Below are 20,941 nucleotides of genomic sequence, written 5' to 3'. Positions count from 1 at the left end.
GCATAAAAGATAAACATCACATGCAATCAATATAAGTGATATGATATGGCCATCATCATCTTGTGCTTGTGATGTCCATCTCCAAAGCATCGTCATGATCTCCATCGTCACCGGCATGACACCATGATCTCCATCATCTTGATCTATATCAATGTGTCGCCACATGGTTGTCTCGCCAACTATTGCTCTTGCAACTATTGCTATCACATAGCGATAAAGTAAAGCAATTATTTGGCACTTGCATCTTATGCAATAAAGAGACAACCATAAGGCTTCTGCCAGTTGCCGATAACTTCAACAAAACATGATCATCTCATACAACAACTTATATCTCATCACGTCTTGACCATATCACATCACAACATGCCCTGCAAAAACAAGTTAGACGTCCTCTACTTTGTTGTTGCAAGTTTTACGTGGCTGCTACGGGCTGAGCAAGAACCGTTCTTACCTATGCATCAAAACCACAACGATAGTTCGTCAAGTTAGTGTTGTTTTAACCTTCTCAAGGACCGGGCGTAGCCACACTCGGTTAAACTAAAGTTGGAGAAACTGACACCCGCCAGCCACCTGTGTGCAAAGCACGTCGGTAGAACCAGTCTCGCGTAAGCATACGCGTAATGTCGGTCCGGGCCGCTTCATCCAACAATACCGCCGAACCAAAGTATGACATGCTGGTAAGCAGTATGACTTGTATCGCGCACAACTCACTTGTGTTCTACTCGTGCATATAACATCTACGTATAAAACCAGGCTCGGATGCCACTGTTGGGGAATGTAGTAATTTCAAAAAATTCCTACTCACACGCAGGATCATGGTGATGCATAGCAATGAGAGGGGAGAGTGTTGTCCACGTACCCTCGTAGACCGAAAACGGAAGCGTTAGCACAACGCGGTTGATGTAGTCGTACGTCTTCACGATCCGACCGATCCAAGTACCGAATGTACGGCACCTCTGAGTTCAGCACACGTTCAGCTCGATGACGTCCCGTGAACTCCGATCCAGCAGAGCTTCACGGGAGAGTTTCGTCAGCACGACGGCGTGATGGCGGTGATGATGTTGCTACTGACGCAGGACTTCGCCTAAGCACCACTACGATATGACCGAGGTGGAATATGGTGGAGGGGAGCACCGCACACGGCTGGAATAGATCAACATATCAACTTGTGTGTCTATGGGGTGCCCCCTGACCACGTATATAAAGGAGTGGAGGAGGGGGAGAGGGTCGGCCCCTATGGCGTGCCCTGGAGGAGTCCTACTCCCACCGGGAGTAGGATTCCTCTCCTTGCAAGTAGTAGGAGTAGGAGACAATGAAGGGGAAGAGGGAAGAGAAGGAAGGAGGGGGCGCCGCCCCTCCCCCTAGTCCAATTCGGACTAGTCATTTGGGGGGGGCTGCCTCTCTCTCTCCCCTAAAGCCCAATAAGGCCCATATACTTCTTCCCCCGTATTCCCGTAACTCCTCGGTACTCTGAAAAATACCTGAACCACTCGGAACCTTTCCGATGTTCGAATATAGTCGTACAATATATTGATCTTTACGTCTCGACCATTTCGAGACTCCTCGTCATGTCCCCGATCTCATCCGGGACTCCGAACTACCTTCGGTACATCAAAACACATAAATTCATAATACAAATCGCCATCGAACGTTAAGCGTGCGGACCCTACGGGTTCGAGGACTATGTATACATGACCGAGACACATCTTCAGTCAATAAACAATAGCGGAACCTGGATGCTCATATTGGCTCCCACATATTCTACGAAGATCTTTATCGGTCAAACCGCATAACAACATACGTTGTTCCCTTTGTCATCGGTATGTTACTTGCCCGAGATTCGATCGTCGGTATCTCAATACCTAGTTCAATCTCGTGACCGGCAAGTCTCTTTACTCGTTCCGTAATGCATCATCCCGTAACTAACTCATTAGTCACATTGCTTGCAAGGCTTATAGTGATGTGCATTACCGAGAGGGCCCAGAGATACCTCTCCGACAATCGGAGTGACAAATCCTAATCTCGAAATATGCCAACTCAACAAGTACCTTCGGAGACACCTGTAGAGCACCTTTATAATCACCCAGTTATGTTGTGACGTTTGGTAGCACACAAAGTGTTCCTTCGGTAAACGGGGGTTGCATAATCTCATAGTCATAGGAACATGTATAAGTCATGAAGAAAGCAATAGCAACATACTAAACGATCAAGTGCTAAGCTAACGGAATGGGTCAAGTCAATCACATCATTCTCCTAATGATGGGATCCCGTTTATCAAATGACAACTCATGTCTATGGCTAGGAAACTTAACCATCTTTGATCAACGAGCTAGTCAAGTAGAGGCATAGTAGTGACACTCTGTTTTGTCTATGTATTCACACATGTATTATGTTTCCGGTTAATACAATTCTAGCATGAATAATAAAAATTTATCATGAAATAAGGAAATAAATAATAACTTTATTATTGTCTCTAGGGCATATTTCCTTCAGTGGCTTCCATGTCCTTACTGGCTGCGCGGGCGAGGTGGTGCGCCCCGATGTTGGAGGTCATGATGATGATGGTGTTGGTGAAATCGACGGTGTGGCCCTGCCCATCGGTAACGCGCTCGTCGTCAAGGATCTGGAGGAAGACGTTGAGCATGGAGGCGTCGGCCTTCTCCACCTCATCCGGGAGGACCACACTGTACGGTCACCGCCGCACCAGCTCTGTCAGCTGCCCGCCCATCTCATACCCATACGACCTACAAACAAACGCAGACGCCATCATCCATATGTAACCGTAGATTGCGTGTACTATACCAAAGAAAGAAGCTATATATAATATGTACGTACCCAGGAGATGCGCCGATGAGGCGAGTGACGGAGCTGCTACCCATGTACTCGGACATGTCGATGCAGACGAGCAGCTTCTCATTGCCGAAGAGCTGCTCGGCGAGGGCCTTGGCGAGCTTCGTCTTGACGACGCCGGTGGGGCCGAGGAAGAGGAACGATCCTGACGGCTGGTTTGGCTCCTCGAGGCCCGATCGCGAGCGCACCACAGCCTTGGCAACCACGTTCACCGCCTCATCTTGGTCGATGACGCGTTAGCAGCTCCAGTAGCATGTGATGACCAACGCGCATGTCTTTGCATGGATTTTATGTTTCAAGAGTAGAGGTTGTGGTTAAATATGGGGCATTTGAGATGCGGACGGGCGATGTCCATAGGCGCATCCAGATGCGCCCGTAGACGTATAGGAGTCCGGATTTGCCAAACTCCAGTTGTATATGCTTTTAAGCAATTGTTCTGCCACTTTGCTGGTTGTATTGTTGTGCTCCAGGCAGCTCATAACATTTGATACCCAAGACATTGGTTCGAAAATAAAAGTTCCTCATTTGTAAAAAAATCATGAATTTGAAAGGTTGGTAAATTTGAAAAAAGTTCATGAATTTTAGTAATTGTTCATGAATTTGAAAAAAAGCTTGTGAAAAATGAAAAAATACGTGAATTTCAAAAAAATCACAAAATTAAAAAAATGTTCACGAATTTGTGGAAAGCTCACAGATTTGAAAAAAACTTCACAGATTTTAAAATTCTTTAATTTGAGAAAAAATAATGAATTTATAAAAATTCATAAATTATTTAACAAATCATTAACTTCAAATATTAGCGAAATTTTAAAAGGTTCATGGATTTTAAAATTGGTCATGAAAATGAAGAACAAATCTGAAATTTGAAAAATGATTCAATTTCCAAAAAGTTCATGAATTTTGAAAAAGTTGACGACTTTCAAAAGCTCGTAATTTGAAAAAGTTTACTGTAATGTAAAATGTTCACAATTTGAAAAGAAGTTAGCAGACTTGAAAAACTTCAAGAATTTATAAAAGAAATCCCTAATTTGCAAAAGGAAATGAATTTGTAAAAATTTCGCGCATTTTTAAAAGAAAGAAAAATAAAAAGGAAACAGAAAAAGGAAAAATAAAACAAAAGAAAATAAAATAAAGTAAAAACCATGCCAGGAAAAACCGTAAGAAAAAACTACCAAAAAACACTGAAAAAAACTTACGATGGGCGGGCCTAATTGTCATGTAGTGTTAGGAGCGGTGTGCGTCAGGTAGCAAAGTTTTCTGAACTGGTGCTTAAGGCGCTAAATAGGATCAAAATCAGCAGCAGCTGTCTTTTCGTCAAAATAATGAAAACAAAATATAGACCACAAGTCCACAACCCAATCCAAGTTGACTGTAAATGACAAAATTATACTCCCTCCGTTCGGAATTACTTGTCTTCGATTTGTCTAGATACGGATGTATCTAGCACTAAAATGAGTCTAGATACATCCGTACCTAGACAAATCTAAGACAAGTAATTCAGAACGGAGGGAGTATCTAGCAAAATTATTGGTTGATTCTGTAGCCTTTTAAAGTGCATAGATAAGAAACGCAACACAATGACCAAAAAACACAGGTCTGGCTGAAACGAAAAACACTTCACTCGTCTTCGTCATCATCAATCACGACTAGATGCTTCGCCGGGGGCCTCTTCCTCTTCTTGGTGGAAGAGGATGACGGGTCGTCGTTCTCGTTGGAACTCTGCTTGTCCACGGCAAACACCAGGTCCTTCTTCTCCTCATCGGCGTCGACAGACACGTAGCAGTCGTCGTTCACCTCCTCCCGCACCACCATCTTGGATATCCTGGTCATGACGTTCTTCTGCAGGCAGCGTTTGATCGGCCTCGCGCCGTACATCTGCACCTGGTCGGTGGACCGCGAGAGGATCACGTCGAGGGCCGCGTCCGTGACGTCGAGGCCGATGCCCTTCTCAGCGAGGCGCGCGGCAATGCCTTTGAGCTGCATCCTCGCCACCCTCCGCAGCTGCTCGCCGGAGAGCGGGCGGAAGATCACCATCTCGCTCAGCCGGTTGATGAGCTCGGGGCGGAAGTGCCTCCGCACGTCGGCGATCACACGCTTGCGGGTGGCTTCCATGTCCTTTGTGGCTGCGCGGGCGAGGAGGTGGTGCGCCCCGAGGTTGGAGGTCATGATGATGATGGTGTTGGTGAAGTTGATGGTGCGGCCGTGCCCGTCGGTGACGCGCCCGTCGTCGAGGATCTGGAGGAAGACATTGAGCACGGCGGCGTCGGCCTTCTCCACCTCATCCAGGAGGACCACACTGTAGGGGCGCTGCCGCACCAGCTCCGTCAGCTGCCCACCCTTCTCGTACCCATACGACCTACAAACGCAGATGCCAGATCATCCATATGTAACCGTAGATTGCGTGTAGTGTACCAAAGAAAGAAGCTGTACAAAAAACACGTACATACCCAGGAGATGCGCCGATGAGGCGAGTGACGGAGCTGCTGCCCATGTATTCGGACATGTCGATGCGGACGAGCAGCTTCTCATTGCCGAAGAGCTGCTCGGCGAGGGCCTTGGCGAGCTCCGTCTTGCCGACGCCGGTGGGGCCGAGGAAGAGGAAGGATCCTGACGGCTGGTTTGGCTCCCCGAGGCCCGATCGCGAGCGCACCACGGCCTCGGCGACGACGTTCACCGCCTCGTCCTGGTCGATCACGCGCCAGTGCAGCCGCTTCGGCAGCTCCAGTAGCCGCTTCCTCTCGTCAGTCCCGAGACTGGTCACTGGGATTCCTGTCCATTTGCTCACGATCTGCTCCCGAGAATTTCAGATGGTTTGATATGACACCGGAGTGCAAATTTCAATCGGATGGAAATGGATGGGTACTTCATCATATATCTTATTACCTGAGCTATATGGTCCAGTCCGACGTTTTCGTCCTTGGGCGCCAAGGGCTTGTCGCCGTCGCCTGTGGCTTGCTTCTTCCGGCGATCCATCACCAGCCTCGCCGTCGCGCACGCCTCATCAACAAGATCGATCGCCTTGTCCGGGAAATGCCGTGCTGAGACAGAAAGAAAATCAAGCGTTGAATTCGGGATGAAGTTTCGCATGCCATTATTTGTTTGTTTGGATAGTCAATTATATAATGGTTCATTACCTGGGATATAGCGGCCGGAGAGCTTGGCGGCGGCGACGAGCGCCTCGTCCTGGATCTCCATGCCGTGGTGCTCCTCGTACGCCGCCTTGAGCCGCCGGAGGATGGCCACGGTTTCGTCCTCGCTGGGCTCCGAGACGTGCACCTTCTGGAACCGCCGCTCCAACGCCTTGTCCTGGAGAAAGTAGTGGTGGTACTCGGCATGCGTCGTGGCGCCGAGGCACCGGACACGGCCCCTCGCCAGCGCCGGCTTCAGCATGTTGGCCGCGTCCATGCAGCCAGAAAAGCGGCCGGCGCCGAGCAGCGTGTGTATCTCGTCGATGAACAGGACGACCTTCCCGGCCACCGCGGCCTCAACCTCGGCGATGAGGCCGGTGAACCGCTCCTCGAACGTGCCGCGGGCCCTCGTGCCGGAGACCATCGCGGCGACGTTGATCTCCACGACGCGCGCGCCGGCCAGGACCCCGGACACCTCGCCGCGGGCGATGCGCTGCGCCAGGCCCTCGGCGATGGCCGTCTTGCCGACGCCGGCCGCGCCCACCAGCACGGCGCTGTTCTTGGACTTGCGGGACAGGATGCACACCACGCGGTCGATCTCATCCTCGCGCCCAACGACGGGGTCGGCGTTCGCCGCCGCCGCGGTGAGATCGCAGCCAAAGGTGTCCAGATTGGTTTTGTCCCCAAAGATGGCCGTCGAAGGACAAGGAGGCGGTGCGACCGGCGCCTCCTTTTTCGCACGCCCGCCTCCACGGGAGTTACCCTTGGCCGGCCGCGGGGGCTTGCTCGACGAATTACCCTCAGCAGGGGGCGTGGCTGCGCTCTTCGGTGGCTGCGCGTTGTTGCTCGACGGATCGCCGGAGGTCGGCGTCTTCGGGTCCTTCTTCGCCGAACCATCGCCGCCGGCGATGGTCGACGATGGAGACCCCTCGAACGTCGCCGTCCAGTCGATTTGGATCGAGGCTTTGGTGCCACCGGCCTTGTTGCCGCCGGCAGAAGATCCCCTCGCCATGCTGCGTGCGCGGGAAATCTGCAAAGGCGCGGTGTGAATGTGTGATACTGTGGTTCTTCGTTCGGGTTTGCACTTGCACATCACCGATCACCTTTTATTAGGTTTCCAAATCTGCAAGGCGTGTAGCAAATTAGGATCGGATTAATGTCTGTGAACAATCACCGGGTTTCTTGCCTTGCAATCACACTGCGTTTGCAAGGCGCGGGCTTCAAATTTTTGCACGCCAACATGGCGGGGATACGCACGCAGCTCCAGATGGCCGGCCCGATAAGCAGCTGCAGACGAGCTACATGAATGGTCCAGGAGACCACGGAGCTATAGGCCCGCTGAGTTTTTCGGTTTTCATTTTATTTTCGTTTTTCCTTTTTCTTCTTTTTATGTTTCAGTTTTATTATAAAAAAATCATGAACGTTTTTTTCAAATCCATGATTTTTTTCCTCGGGCTAAGATCGTTGCCTTGGAGGCCTCCAATCAAACACAGTCGCCTTCCTCAAAAAATAAATAAATTCAAACACAGTCGCTACTTATGAGTTAGTCGGGTCCTCTTCCTCCCCGCACGTGTCTTCTTCCCTCGACTATCGTCTTCCTCCTCATGCCCGAGTTGGCCTAACCGCCGGCCCTCGCCACCCGTAGACGGTAGTGACTCCACGCGCGCCTCTTGGCCCTGGCCTGTTCGAGTCATTCTGTCTATTAATATGTTGTCGTCCATGATGACCCTCTAAGCCTTGTCATTATTCGAATGCGACAATTAACCCCCACCTAGTACCCACATTTTCAACTTCCTTTCTCTCCTCCACATTAATCATGTATTTGAAATTCATTGTGTATTACCCGCAAAAAAAAGAAATTCATTGTGTGTTATAAATACACCTCTTGTTTTAAAAAATGTTTTCCATGTAGTTATAAATGAAAAAAAACAAGAAGTGAAAAGAAAGCAAGAAATGAAAACCCGTAGAAGCCCAACCGGTGAAACGAAAAAAATACCTACTACAAACTGGTTGGGCCATGTGCACACGCCCCTGTGTGTTATGTGGGAATTTTGCAGGCTTTTCCTATATAACGCTCGTGGCAACAGTTTGTCGACCAAATGCACAAGGATGAAGTGAGCGGATGTGGGTCTACCCAATTAGCTGCGTACATTGTGGTTTTAGGAAGGTTGTGGGGCCGGGTTTTTGTTTTGTTCATTTGTTCTTTTTTTTCACTAGCGTTTTTTTTGGATTTTATGTTTTTCCAGGAAAATATTCCTGCAATTTAAAAATTGTTCATGTTTCTTGTAATGTTCAGAAAATGAAATAACAACACATATTAAAAAACATATTTTCAGACAGTATTTTAAAAAAATCAAAAAATTGCAGGTCATTCTAAAACATAGATTAGGCAGGAAAATCAGTAGTAGTCGTGGTGTCTAGTAGCTATAGTCATTTTGTCTTCTTTTTTCGTTTGTTCTTTTTCCTGTTTCTATTGTATTCCTTATTTATTTACTTGCTTTTCTTACATGATATTATTATTATTTCTTTTATACATGGCTTTTTTCTACCATTTTTCTGTGTTTACATTTATTATAAAAGTGTGATTTTTTGTGCTCCCTGCTAGTAATAAAGTTGTTTTTGCCTATATGCAACATTACTACAAACAGTAAGCGGAAAATCCCCTATTATGATGGGGGTTATATGGGCTAGCCTTTTAGTGCCTCTGATCGAATATCACAACAAGCTCGTGATGTTTGAGATACATATGATTTGTCACGGCAGTTTTTTTATTTTCCATCATTGATCCTTTTTTTTATTATTTCTTTCTTTTCATGTGTTTTTTTCTTGTTGTCTGTTGTTGTTTTTCTTTAGCCACCACTTTCTTTTCCTATATTTGTTTGTCGTTCCTCTTTTCTCCACTTCATTTACGTACATACACACAAAAAAGGTTGCGTTCACTCTGGATTATGGAGTTGCCGTATCCAACAAAACAAATATTCACTAAAACAATCGTTACTTTTTCATTATTAAGGATTTCATAAATGTTTATTATTCATTAAAAAATTGTTATCGCAGCTAAAAAACATTTATTTATTTTTCCATAATAACCATTCGTTTGTGAAAATAATTGTTAACAGCTTGTCATAATATCTTTGTTCAACTACTACTGAAAATGTTTGGCTGCCACCTACTTTGGCCGCAAATGGCCTCGTTTGATTGCATTTGTATCTAATTTTCTTATCATCGTATTTTATCATCTCGAAGACTAGAGTTATTGATGCTTGCATACATTACATAAATCTCATGTTTCATTCCAGATCATGCACCGATTTTTTTAATGCACCGAACTAGCTTGTCACTAAACAACATAAGCTTGTTATTATGGTGAATTATGATAATCTTGTTTAACGCTTTATGTTTTCATTTTCATGGTTTTGCCAAATAGAGTATAATTTAAGATTTTAGTATAAAAAACACTACTAGCTTTGAGCAGCTACTTTGTTCCAACCCGATCTTACTTTCCGGCTTTTCCCCAAAGAGTACGGCACCAAAGGACGGTTGGTCGTACCCAAAAGACTAGACTCCGTTCATGTGCCTAGCAGCAGAGCAGCAAAAGGATCGCCGATAAGATTTGCTCTGCCCCAAAACGTTCCTCTCCTTAAGCATCGGCACATTTTGATTAGTCTGCTTTTAACGTTATTCCCCGGTGGTCGGCTGCTGTCGCTACAAAACTGTTGGTTGCTGTTCATCTAGCTCTGCCCGGCTGATTACACATGACATACTGTCATATGGCCATGGTAAATTTTTCCAACACTCGAGCATCTTGATTTCTTCGAACACTCCAGTCAGATGACTAACTGCCCCTGCTGGTACATGGAGTTAAAACAACTCCTCTAAAGAATTGATATATAAAACAAAAATATTTTTCAGAAAATGCTACTCCCTCAGTTCACAAATATAAAATGTTTTGGATATTTTATTGGACTACATATAGGCTGAAGTGAGTGAACAAACACACTAAAATATGTTTATATTCATCTCAACGAAGTTAGAGCATCTTATAATAGTGAACGGAGGGAGTATTATAGTGGTGTTGTACCTAGTGATATACGTGTTCACCTCATCTCCCACTCACTTAGTGTTGGTGCCATGTAAACAGACATGCATCACCTAAAGTTAATGATTCCAGTTCAATGCACAATCCCGTATTAGGAACTAAATGAGATCTATAAAAAGGTTGTTGGGGGCTTTTTTGCATCTGCATTAGGAGACCAAGGAGCATCCATAATTCTAGTGGTCTCCATCTTGCCGCCAGTGTGATTAATTATCCCATGTTGTTGAGCACATGATAGGTGCCGAGAGATGTAATGGCTGCAACCAAGACGTGGATCACCGCTTATTTTTCTATTGAAAATGAAGAATTTTGTTGGTCTTCCGGGCTACTTGGCTTGAGGATACTAGATTCTGCATAATTTGCATTGGATTAAATGATGCCAATAAGTTGTTCAGTTAACCCGGGGTATTAGGTTCTGAATGCGCTAATTAGCACTCTTCTCGTAGGTAAGCAGTACATACGCATGTCATGTCTGTGTGGAGGGAACATGTAAAGTTAGGTTAAGAAAATATTTATAATATCTGCAAAATAAACGTGTGTGTGCGTTTATATGGGTGAATTGCGTGTTTGTGAGCGTCCATGTCTATACTTTGTTTCTTTTTGAAAAAATAGCGCATAAAAACATGTGGTGCATGTTAGCTACTCCCAGCTTGCGGAAGTAAAACAAAGCCACATATTTCCCACCTCTCATTGCACATGATCATATATTGCTTTTTAATTACAGATGTTTCCATGTTTTGCCTGCCACATATAGAATTCATTAAACAATAAAAACAGAGACCATCTGATTGTGCCTAACAATTGATGCGGCCTAGCTAGCTTAGGCCGTTTATACAAAACTGCATAGAACTTCTGTCAAACAGCTGTGTGTTGTGTCTGGATACTGCTCAGGGCCTGTCCACACAAGAGGTTAATGGAACCATAGCAAACGCTATTCTATCCAAGTGCGCATGATCCTTGTGACACATCACGGAGACACGGATGCATGGTTTTTTTTTAATAGTAGTACATGGTTCATTCTAATCATGGATGGTGTGTCTGTGTGTGTTAGTGTGTAGCTTGAATGATTGGTTCCAAAACGCGACCGATCATGGCCGTGCATCCGTGGTGGTCTCTCATTGCAGCAGCATGTATGGCCACTGCCCACTGGATGCACACCTTGCCATGCATGCATTCGACATATATCCCCTCTGTTCCTAAATATAAGTTTTTTTAAAGATTTCAATAAAAAACTACATATGAAGCAAAATAAGTGAATCTACACTTTAAAATACGTCTATATACAGCTGTGTGTAGTCCATAATGAAATCTCTACAAAGACTTATATTTAGGAACGGAGGGAGTATAATACACCAAGGCACCCGATTCTCTGGTAGCCAATAATTTGTTGCACTCCTCAAACATGTATCGGTCGTGGTGAAAATTCAGAAGATTGTTGCGGATGTAATATGGCCAAGTTAAAAGTTATCCTTTAATGTAGCCGATGGTGTTCCGGCATAGATTTCATTCGTCTTCTTGGGACGGTGAGGTTAGGCTTTCCCATCATGTGGCAAGATTTTGTGTCAGGTGCTTCAGATTTATGCAATGGTTCAGTGGCGACGCCTGCGGATTCAGGGTGTCGGTCCTTAGGGGGCTTGTGCACGAAGACTTTCCGACAGTCATCGACAAGGTCAAGCCGGCTCCGATAATGGAGCGACGACAGTGAAGCATCGGCGGATCATTCTGGCGGCAGTACTGGTCGTTCAGTGGTTTTGGAATCTCGGTGTAATTTTTATTATGTTTGACATGCTTTGTACTTCCGATGAATTCTTATGATAGATGTGATCCTTTTCATAAAAAGAATTTAACAAGTTATCCTTTGAGCGTATTAATTGTTTTTCAAAGCAACACTCCAATGCATGCAATGACCAAAACTTTATAAATCCTGTCTCTCTCTCTCGAATTTCGCAGGACACGCAGGGGCGCGCACCTGCCCAGTCGTACTACGTGCTACAAATCGTCTCTCGCTTTCTCTGTGTGTGTACTTAATTCTACTGTGAAATTTAAAAAAAATACACATTATGCCGGAAAGAATACCTAATGAAAATTCAAAAATTAGGATTCAATTAGTAGTGTAATTTACACTTTTACTTGGCACTCTGCTGGGAAAATCATTTTATGTTTTTTTAGACAATAAATCATTTTTTTATATGTAGTGGACAACAAAGTGTTACAGCTGAATTGGTTATTGGGGCGTGGGCAAGCCTCACATGACCTGGGATCGAATTCCACTTTTGCCAATTTCTTTTAGAATATTTTCTTGATTTTTTCCGGTTCAATGGCCTGGGTTTTCACTGGTTTTCTAGAAAACCGGCCCGTTCAACCGGTTTTCTATATAACGGTCTTATTAGCTTAAAGAACTATTGAGGCCACCGGTTCCGGTTTTTCCTGGTTTGACCGCCGGTTCGGTCTGGTTTTTTTAATTAGGCAAAATGGTAATGAACAGTCTAAAAAAGTACAGTGCATGTACCTACTTTGTCAAAATCAAATCAAATGTGGTTATTAGCAACAACAACAAAAAGGCAAACTCAAGGGCTCCTTTGTTTTTTCGAATAACTCAAGGGCTCCTTCGACTTAAAGGACTTTCGTATGAATTTGGATGGTTAGAATCCTTATAATTTTCATATGTTTGTCATGGATTCATAAGACTGAAACATATAGGGATTTTTCCTAGAGATTCCTTTGTACTACATTTCGTAGGAAATTTATCATCCGCTCAAATCTCTTGGAAGGAATACTTTGTTTTTTCCGTGATACGATCAAACAAGCAAGAATCCAATAGAATTTAAATGAGCATGCCACTGCGATCTCATATTTTTCCTATTGCTGCGTTTTGAGAATTCTATGAATCAGAAAGGCCATAAATTTTTTTGTTTGAAAAAGGCCCTAAGTTCTACAACACATTATTCAACATGGCCATCCTTTCAAGTGGTAGAAAGGTTTCCACGACTTATGATTTCAATCTCCCAAGAGTTTGGACACAGAATTGATTGAGATTAATAATATCTCTCAAAAATTCAAGATCCATATGTACACGGATTTCTATGATCGTTTCTGTGGTTGTTCATCAGTAATCTAATCCTTCACAACCTGAGAACCTCATGCCCTCTTGCACTCTGTGACCACTCCAAGAGCACCATCCTAACGCTTATGAGCTCCCTATGCAGCTCGCCGACGCTCTCCTCGAGCACAGACACCTTCTCCTCCAGCTCGTCGCACCTCCTCTTCGCCGCCGCAACCGCGGTCTCCGACAGGTGCCGGCCGCCCGTGGTCAGCGCGCTTTTCACCGTCCGGCCGTCGGCGGCCGCGGCGTCGAGCTCGGCCATGCACGGCACGCCCTCTTTCCTGCGGCGCTCGTACTCGTCCTTGACGTGCTTCTGCACCTCCTGGAGCGCGCACTCCCAGGGCGCCGCTCCGGCCTTGCCGCCGCCGGCGTGCGCGATGCCGGGAACGGCACGGCGCGACCGGAACGCCAGCGCAACGCCGAGGGCTCCCACGGCAAGAAGCGCCGCCGCGCGCGCGCCGGCCAGGGACTCCTCGCACTGCGCCCTGCCGCCGGAAGGGTGCCTGGCGTGAAGCGCCCTCTCGCCGAGCTTGCGCAGGTTGGACCCGCACTTGGCGAGCTCCGCGCCGCACCGGCGCTCCACGGCCTCGCACTCGGCGAACGCCGCGGCCGCGCGGCGCCGCGCGGTCGCCCCTCCGCCGCGGCCTTCGAGCCAGTGCAGCGCGATGCGCATGGAGGAGGCGTAGCTCCTGATCAGGTCGAGGCGGGCCCTGAGCCCGGCGCACGCGTCAAGCAGCTCCGCCGTGTCCTCCACGCACTCGTCGATGGTCTTGCGGTCAATGCCGGCCGGCGGGGCCGGCGTCGCCGACGCGACGAGCCGTCTCTGCGCGGCGGCGGCGAGGCCGAGGGCGCGGCCGAGCCAGGCGGCGCTGGTGCACGGGGCGATCGGGTCGGCGCGGAGCTCGTCGAGCTCGGCGGCCAGCCAGCGGTCGTAGGCGGAGCGCACCGGCGGCCAGGGAGCCACCGCCGGCGACGGCGCGAGCCGCGCAGAGAGGCGCGTAGAGAGCGATCGGAGAAGCGTCGATGGCTTCTTCATGTTGTGAATTGCAATGATGTTCCTTGATTTGAGTCTTGTGATGATCTTCTGTTGTTTTGGTTTCTTAGAGGCGAGATGGTGGCGAGCGGAAAGGGAGCTCGAGATGTTGATGTGTTGGTGTAGTGGCGGGCGGAGTGGTGCTTTATATACCCCTGCCTCTGCCACAGTGACTTCATTTTAGTATTATTTTCCTCATTTCTTCTTGGTATGGCTCTGCCTCTGTGCTGTACTCAAAAGTGTTAGTAGATGTGTGCTGCATGATTGGAAATTTGGGATCCAGAGAGTGCCTTGATCCTTATGCTGGGTGAATACACAAATTTGCTCCATGCTTACGCTTTCCATCCTAACATGTCGTGTACAGCCTTAAGTTACGGGCTGATTATATGTAGAGTTTTGGGCAAATCCACTATGGCTTTTTGGCCAAGCAATGTGTTTCTTATAGAGTACTTCCATTTCTCTTTATTTTCTTTGACCTGCATTTTTCTCTTCACATGTTTAGAAAGGCACAGTACCTATATGTAAGTTGACTGAATTTGCAATTTTGCATAAGTCGATTTTATGGGAGGAGGAGCGGTTAGACGAGAAGGAAAGCTGGAGAAAGAAGACAAATCTTAATCTAATGGCCAAGAAAATCGACTTACGAAAATAAATTTTGAGACGATTTATGTATAGCCGGTCCAAAGACACAATAGAAAGGAGACTACCCGGCTTATATACTAAAACCCTTAGGTTCTACAACAATCTCCGAGCAGTCCAACAAGAAAACAACATGTATTTGTCACCATTGTCAGATACATCCAACAAAGATTAGGCTTAGATTTTTCGCCTTGCAACTCGCCACTCGGTACTCGAAGAGTGTCACCAAACAGAAATGTATATGTGGATGTTTAGGTGAAACCATTGTGTCTTTTACACCAAACAATGTGCTTCTTGTATAGTACTGCAATCATTAACAGAATAATTGCCTCCATTACTCTTCACACTTGTCATAACTTTGTAGCATACCATGTGTTAATAACAATGTAGCAAACACATGGTAGCCACGATCTTGAATATCCAGAAATCTAAAAATGACGCAGGCAAAATAGTAGGAGTACCATTATTTCATCGTGCAGTAGTGCATGTGAGTACATTACAAATATGATTTGGGCATAAAGATGAATCATTACAATTATTGGGCATAAAGTTCACACGTCTTGAAAAATGTTTGTAAAACTAAAATATTCATGAATTCTAAAAAGTGTTCACGAATTTTGTAATTGTTTACAATTTTAAAAATGGTTATGGATTTTTAAAAAGTATTCACACATTTACTTATTTTATGTAAATTTTAAAAATGCTCATGAATATGAACAAAACTTCACAGATTTTCCAAAAAAATGTTCATCAATTTTGAAGAAAACATTTTTAAGTTTGAAAAAATGTTCAAGGATTTAAATTATGTTCCTGAGTTTAAAAAATCATTCATAAATTTGAAAAAAAATCGTGAATTGGAAAAATAAAACAATACAAAAATGAGCAGCAAAAAAACATGAAAATTGTAGAGAAAAAAAAAGGAAAAAGAAAAACCAAACAAAATCTTTTCAAAACCAAAAGAACCGACCTACATGGCCAACCCAATAGCGCCTGCGGGGGTCTGCATTTGTGGTTCCGCCAAATGCACGAAATTTGAATTGCCATAATAATATTTGAGAGAAAAATACAATTATTTCCAAAACTGAAGTCGATCCCACGCAAAGCTTTATATTGTGGGACGGAGGGAGTAGTTGTTATCATGTCGGAATAAGTGTACCCCTACCAATTTGGACACTGATCGATGCTTGGGATCCGAGCTTAGAATCTTGACGCCACACTCCTACCCCGCCCCTACTCTACTTGTGCAACAAATAATTGGCGAGATGCGAGGAGAGGCACGTTGTGTATGCGCTATGTGGAAGGCATGCATGGCAAGGTGTGCATCCGGTACAGGCTGTGCCCTATGAAAAGTGGCCATGCTGTTGCAATTGGAGACCACCACGGATGCACGGCAGGGATCGGCGAGCATGCAAGCCAATCATTCATGCCTACACTACGCCATCCAGGACTCCATGATCAGGCCCAAACCATATGCATTAATCAACGACGGTGATGTGTCCCGGCCATACTATTTTCATAATCTGGTTCATCATATGCATGGGGGTGTTAATTTATGCATGTGAGTGTTTCTTATGGGTCTCTTTGCCCTCTGTGTGGATAGGATCGTGGCCAGGACACAGCTGTTAGGCAGAAATACTCCAATTTTTTTGCACCAATTGTTAGCCACAACCACATCGATGGTCCCGGTTATTATCTCTGTGAATTCTATATGTGCGAGGCAGACAAGTGTTCTGGTTCTGGAGACTTCGTACTTTTTTCTTCCCGGAGAAGAGGCTTCAATACTTAATGTATGATCCTCCTCTTCTTTCCCAAATGAGAAGAGGCCAAGGACGGCCTAAAGGCTTCCAGGAGGTACCCAAAAAGAATACATGTAAATTCTCTGTAACTATAAAATTGACCTATCTTTTTTGCAAAGGAGTCGAGATGTTTTGATACTTCATCAAGTAAGGTCTTGCAGGAAATAACCTCTTTTTGCAACGACCTTTGAACTGGCTCCGGATATTGACCGATCGAACGTGTGTAGAGATAACATGATGTCAAAAAAGGGCCTGAGCTCAGACCTTCACCGTTCTAGCCGGCATGAACACCGACCAATACGAGCTTACATTCTCCGTTCAATTTAAAATATAGCTTTATTCTAAGTCAGAAGTCTCCATTTTAACTAACTGTATAGAAAAATGAGTTAATATATACAACATCATCCCCGCAAATATACACAATACGAAAATATGTTTGATTTTATGATGAGTCTAATTAAGCTAATTTGGTGTTGTAAGTGATAATATTTGTATACGGACTTTGTCAAAATTAAAGAGATTTGACGTAGGACAAAAGTAGAACATCAATCAATTCGGGACAGATGAAGCATCTCAAAACGACCACCACTAGACTTGGTGAAAACCTATGTAAATGAAGGGGAAAACAGGGGGAAAAGTGCATAGGGGATGTTGGCGAACATCAGCACTCGAGAAGGTTGTTCGGATATGGTCGCATGCAAACAAAAAACACTACAAACATTTTTCAGAGAGCACCTTACTTTTTTAGTATGAGTAAGATTCGAGAAACCTTTTTTTTTTTGAGTTGTTGATGTTTTTTGGGATAGCTACCCGCTTATTTCAAGCGGTTAAGATTTGAGAAATCTTTGATGTATGGACCTGCAACTCCACAAGATATTGGTTATGTGTTAGAGACTTGTGGCCGTGTTAAAGCAATACCACTTCTCTTTAATTACTTGCTCAACAGTTCAAAGGGGAAACTGGATGTACAGTGTTCGTTCGTAGTATTTTTGTGAAAAATTAGTGGGTCAAAACATGAAAAAAAAATAGCATAAATGTTCCCTCCATACGAACATAGCATAAGTGAGAACACATGACCCCATAACTAAACTTGTAAACAAACGCTACACTAATCGGTGCAATCAGAACCTAGCTTAACGATTTTCTCCGCGCCATTCCTAATCCAACACTGACCAGAATCTGATACCATCAACGCAACAGACAAGAAATTTTTGCTTGACCAGTGCACAGACTTTACAAACACACATCATGTGCTTGACGAGGGTAGAATAAAACTGTGATGGCAGGACATGGAGACCATTAGATCCTCGAATGCTCTCCTTGGTCTCCCAACACAAATGCAGGTGCATACTACAAACCTCAACCACCTCCGTTGTAGATCTCGCCTACCTGTCCAAGTGTAAATGGTAGGGCGTTTGTTAGGACGTGCCGAAATTGTTAATGTATGATGCATTTGATAGTGTGGAACAGACACTTGTGAGTGGGGGACGAAGAGACCACGTATGTCAGTTTGATTTACACCATTTATTAAATAGAGATGACGTTTTCGTTGTGTCCATCAATCTCCGGCGAAAGCCAATTGGAACGGCATGGAAGAATGGATTGTCCAAACTCCGTGTAACAACTGGAGTAGCACGTCATCTGATTGGTACTCATTTGACCAGTCACCCAAGTGGCTCCTGTCTATGCTATCCGTAAGACTATAATATATGTGAATTATGTGTACCCTTGGAGTCTTCAGCAGTTCCTTCATTAGAAAAAAGAAAGAAAAATAAGTAGTTGAAAAGAGAGTAATGAAATACTCTATCCATTCCAAAATACTTAAGAGTTCTAGGTTTGTCCTAAATCAAACACAATAAAGCGTACGTATTTTTAGTTTTAGTTTTCATTTATTACTTTAAATATGCATAAACCAATTCTCATTAAAATACATTGTAAAACGTTCACGCAACAATGCGCGAGCTAGCATCTAGTATACAGAAGAGTACAGTAACATGTCACCGAAAAAACCAAAATATTCAATGATCATCTTCACTGTGACCCAGGAAGTAAAGCACGCGCAGCATTGGGAGCACACACCACGTGCTATATTCCTACGTATCATGCAGTGAGTTTCAACCCAAGCTAGACTGAAGACACAATTGCAAAGAGAGCCTTGACTCAGTGATTGGACATGCGATTGTACAGCCTAACGACCCGAGTTTAATTCATAGAATTGATTGATGCACAGGGGTTTCCCTTCATTTATTAAGGATTAAGCTTGTTGTGTGATGGAACCACTCATCAAGAAATATAACTTGATACTCATTTAGAAATTTCCGAGGACCATGTTTATCTTGGTACTCATACTAAAATGGTTGTATGCATCCTTAGTTGGTGCAGAGGCAGGGAAATGAAAATCTCTCCCATTTTTATTAGGCTCCCCTCCCCTTTCCCTCGCGTCGCCTCCCCTCGGGCGCGCCAGGGGCCCGCGATCCCGCGCGGCTAGCCCCTCCCCGCTCCTCCATCCCCAGCCGTCGTTGCTGCTGGCAAGGGTTGCAGTGGCGGCGGGCCCTGCACCGCAGATTCAGGGCGGGTGTTCGCCGCGGCAGATCCTGTGAGGCGGAGGCAGCGTCTCACATGGGGAGGCCGAGGGCGGCAGTCAGAGCAGAGACCCTGTTGCGCGGCGGCGATGGGAACCTACATGGTCAGTTGTGTGGCGGCCGCGGGCGCCTGGGTGGCTTCGATAGCTGCGGATCTGGCGTCCTGTCCAGAAACGTCTCGATACGGCCTTGGCCGGCCGGTGGCACGAGGAGGACCGGTGAGGGGCGGCTAGAGGCTCCCTGCTGGTGTGCCGACGGTGGCCCTCGTCTCCACGGCGAGGCTCCGTTCGGTTCCTGTTGGGAAACGTAGCATGTAATTTCAAAAAAAAATCTACGCTCACGCAAGATCTATCTAGGAGATGCATAATAACGAGAGGGGGAGAGTGTGTCTACATACCCTCGTAGACCGAAAGCGGAAGCGTTTGACAACACGGTTGATGTAGTCGAACTTCTTCTAGCTCCGACCGATCAAGCACCGAATGTACGACACCTCCGAGTTCTGCACATGTTCAGTGCGATGACGTCCCTCGCCTTCTTGATCCAGCAAGGTGTCGAGGAAGTAGATGAGTTCCATCAACACAGCGGCGTTGTGACGGTGATAGTGAAGTGATCCGCGCAGGGCTTCGCTTAAGCACCGCGAGAATATGACCGGGGGTATAAACTGTGGAGAGGGGTGACGCACACGCCTAACAATTGATGTTGTATCTTCTACGCGCCCCCTCCCCACGTATATATAGGTGGGAGGGGAGGAGAGGCATCCATGGGGCGCCCCAAGTAGGAGGAATCCTACTTGGGGTCCTTCCCAATTCGGCCTCCCCCCTTTCTTTATTTCCGGAGGGGGGAAAACGGAACAGGAAGGAGAGAAGGAAAGGGGGCCGAACCCCCTCTTTCCCTTCTCCAATTCGGCCTCCTTCCTTGGGGGGGGGGGGGGCGCCACCCCTTGTGGGCTGGTGTGCTCCCCTCCTATGGCCCATATGACCCATATCTTTCCCCCGGGGGTTCCGGTAACCACCCCGGTGAAAGGATCGATATGGTTGACTAGAGGGGGGGTGAATAGGCAACTAACAATTTTTTACTTTTCTTTACCAAATTAAACTTTGCATCAAAGTAGGTTGTCTAGATATGCAACTAGATGAGCAACCTATATGATGGAACAACAACGAACAAACACACAAGCAAGAGAAGTAACACTAATGAGCTTGCACAAGTAAAGGTAAGATATAACCAAGAGTGGATCCGGTGAAGACGAGGATGTGTTACCGAAGTTCCTTCCTTTTAAGGGGAAGTACGTCTCCGTTAGAGCGGTGTGGAGGCACAATGATCCCCAAGAAGCCACTAGGGCCACTGTATTCTCCTCACGCCCCCACACAATGCGAGATGCCGTGATTCCACTATTGGTTCCCTTGGAGGCGGCAACCGGACCTTTACAAACAAGGTTGGGGCAATCTCCACAACTTAATCGGAGGCTCCCAACAATACCACGAAGCTTCACCACAATGGATTATGGCTCTGTGGTGACCTCAACCGTCTAGGGTGCTCAAACACCCAAGAGTAACAAGATCCGCTAGGGATAGGTGGGGGAATCAAAAATCTCTTGGTGGAAGTGTAGATCGGGGCCTTCTCAACCACTCCCGAGCAAATCAACAAGTTTGATTGGTTAGAGAGATAGATCGGGTGAAAATGGAGCTTGGAGCATTAATGGAGCTTGAGGGGG

The 20,941-nt window shown here is 45.9% G+C and overlaps 1 protein-coding gene across 1 annotated transcript; it reads right to left on the bottom strand.

Annotated features, from left to right (window-relative positions):
* Positions 1-4,467: 4,467 nt before the first annotated feature.
* LOC123083880 (chaperone protein ClpB1-like) lies at positions 4,468-6,417 on the bottom strand. Its single transcript, XM_044505761.1, has 4 exons — positions 5,985-6,417; positions 5,734-5,888; positions 5,298-5,638; positions 4,468-5,206 (listed from the first exon to the last, which is right to left on the bottom strand). Exons 1-4 carry the CDS (start codon positions 6,400-6,402, stop codon positions 4,468-4,470), a joined length of 1,653 nt encoding a protein of 550 aa, XP_044361696.1. The 5' UTR covers positions 6,403-6,417.
* Positions 6,418-20,941: the final 14,524 nt, after the last annotated feature.

This window comes from Triticum aestivum, chromosome 4A (genome assembly GCF_018294505.1).
Source record: "Triticum aestivum cultivar Chinese Spring chromosome 4A, IWGSC CS RefSeq v2.1, whole genome shotgun sequence".
NCBI classification, from domain to species: Eukaryota; Viridiplantae; Streptophyta; class Magnoliopsida; order Poales; family Poaceae; genus Triticum; species Triticum aestivum.
This window is presented reverse-complemented; position numbering and strand designations above follow the sequence as displayed.

Coding starts and splice junctions, on each gene's coding strand:
- LOC123083880 (XM_044505761.1), bottom strand. CDS start 6,402: ATGGTCTCCGGCACGAGGGCCCGCGGCACGTTCGAGGAGCGGTTCACC. Junction 5,889..5,984: donor CTCCGGCCGCTATATCCCAG/GTAATGAACCAT, acceptor TTTCTGTCTCAG/CACGGCATTTCCCGGACAAG. Junction 5,639..5,733: donor GACTGGACCATATAGCTCAG/GTAATAAGATAT, acceptor TCTCGGGAGCAG/ATCGTGAGCAAATGGACAGG.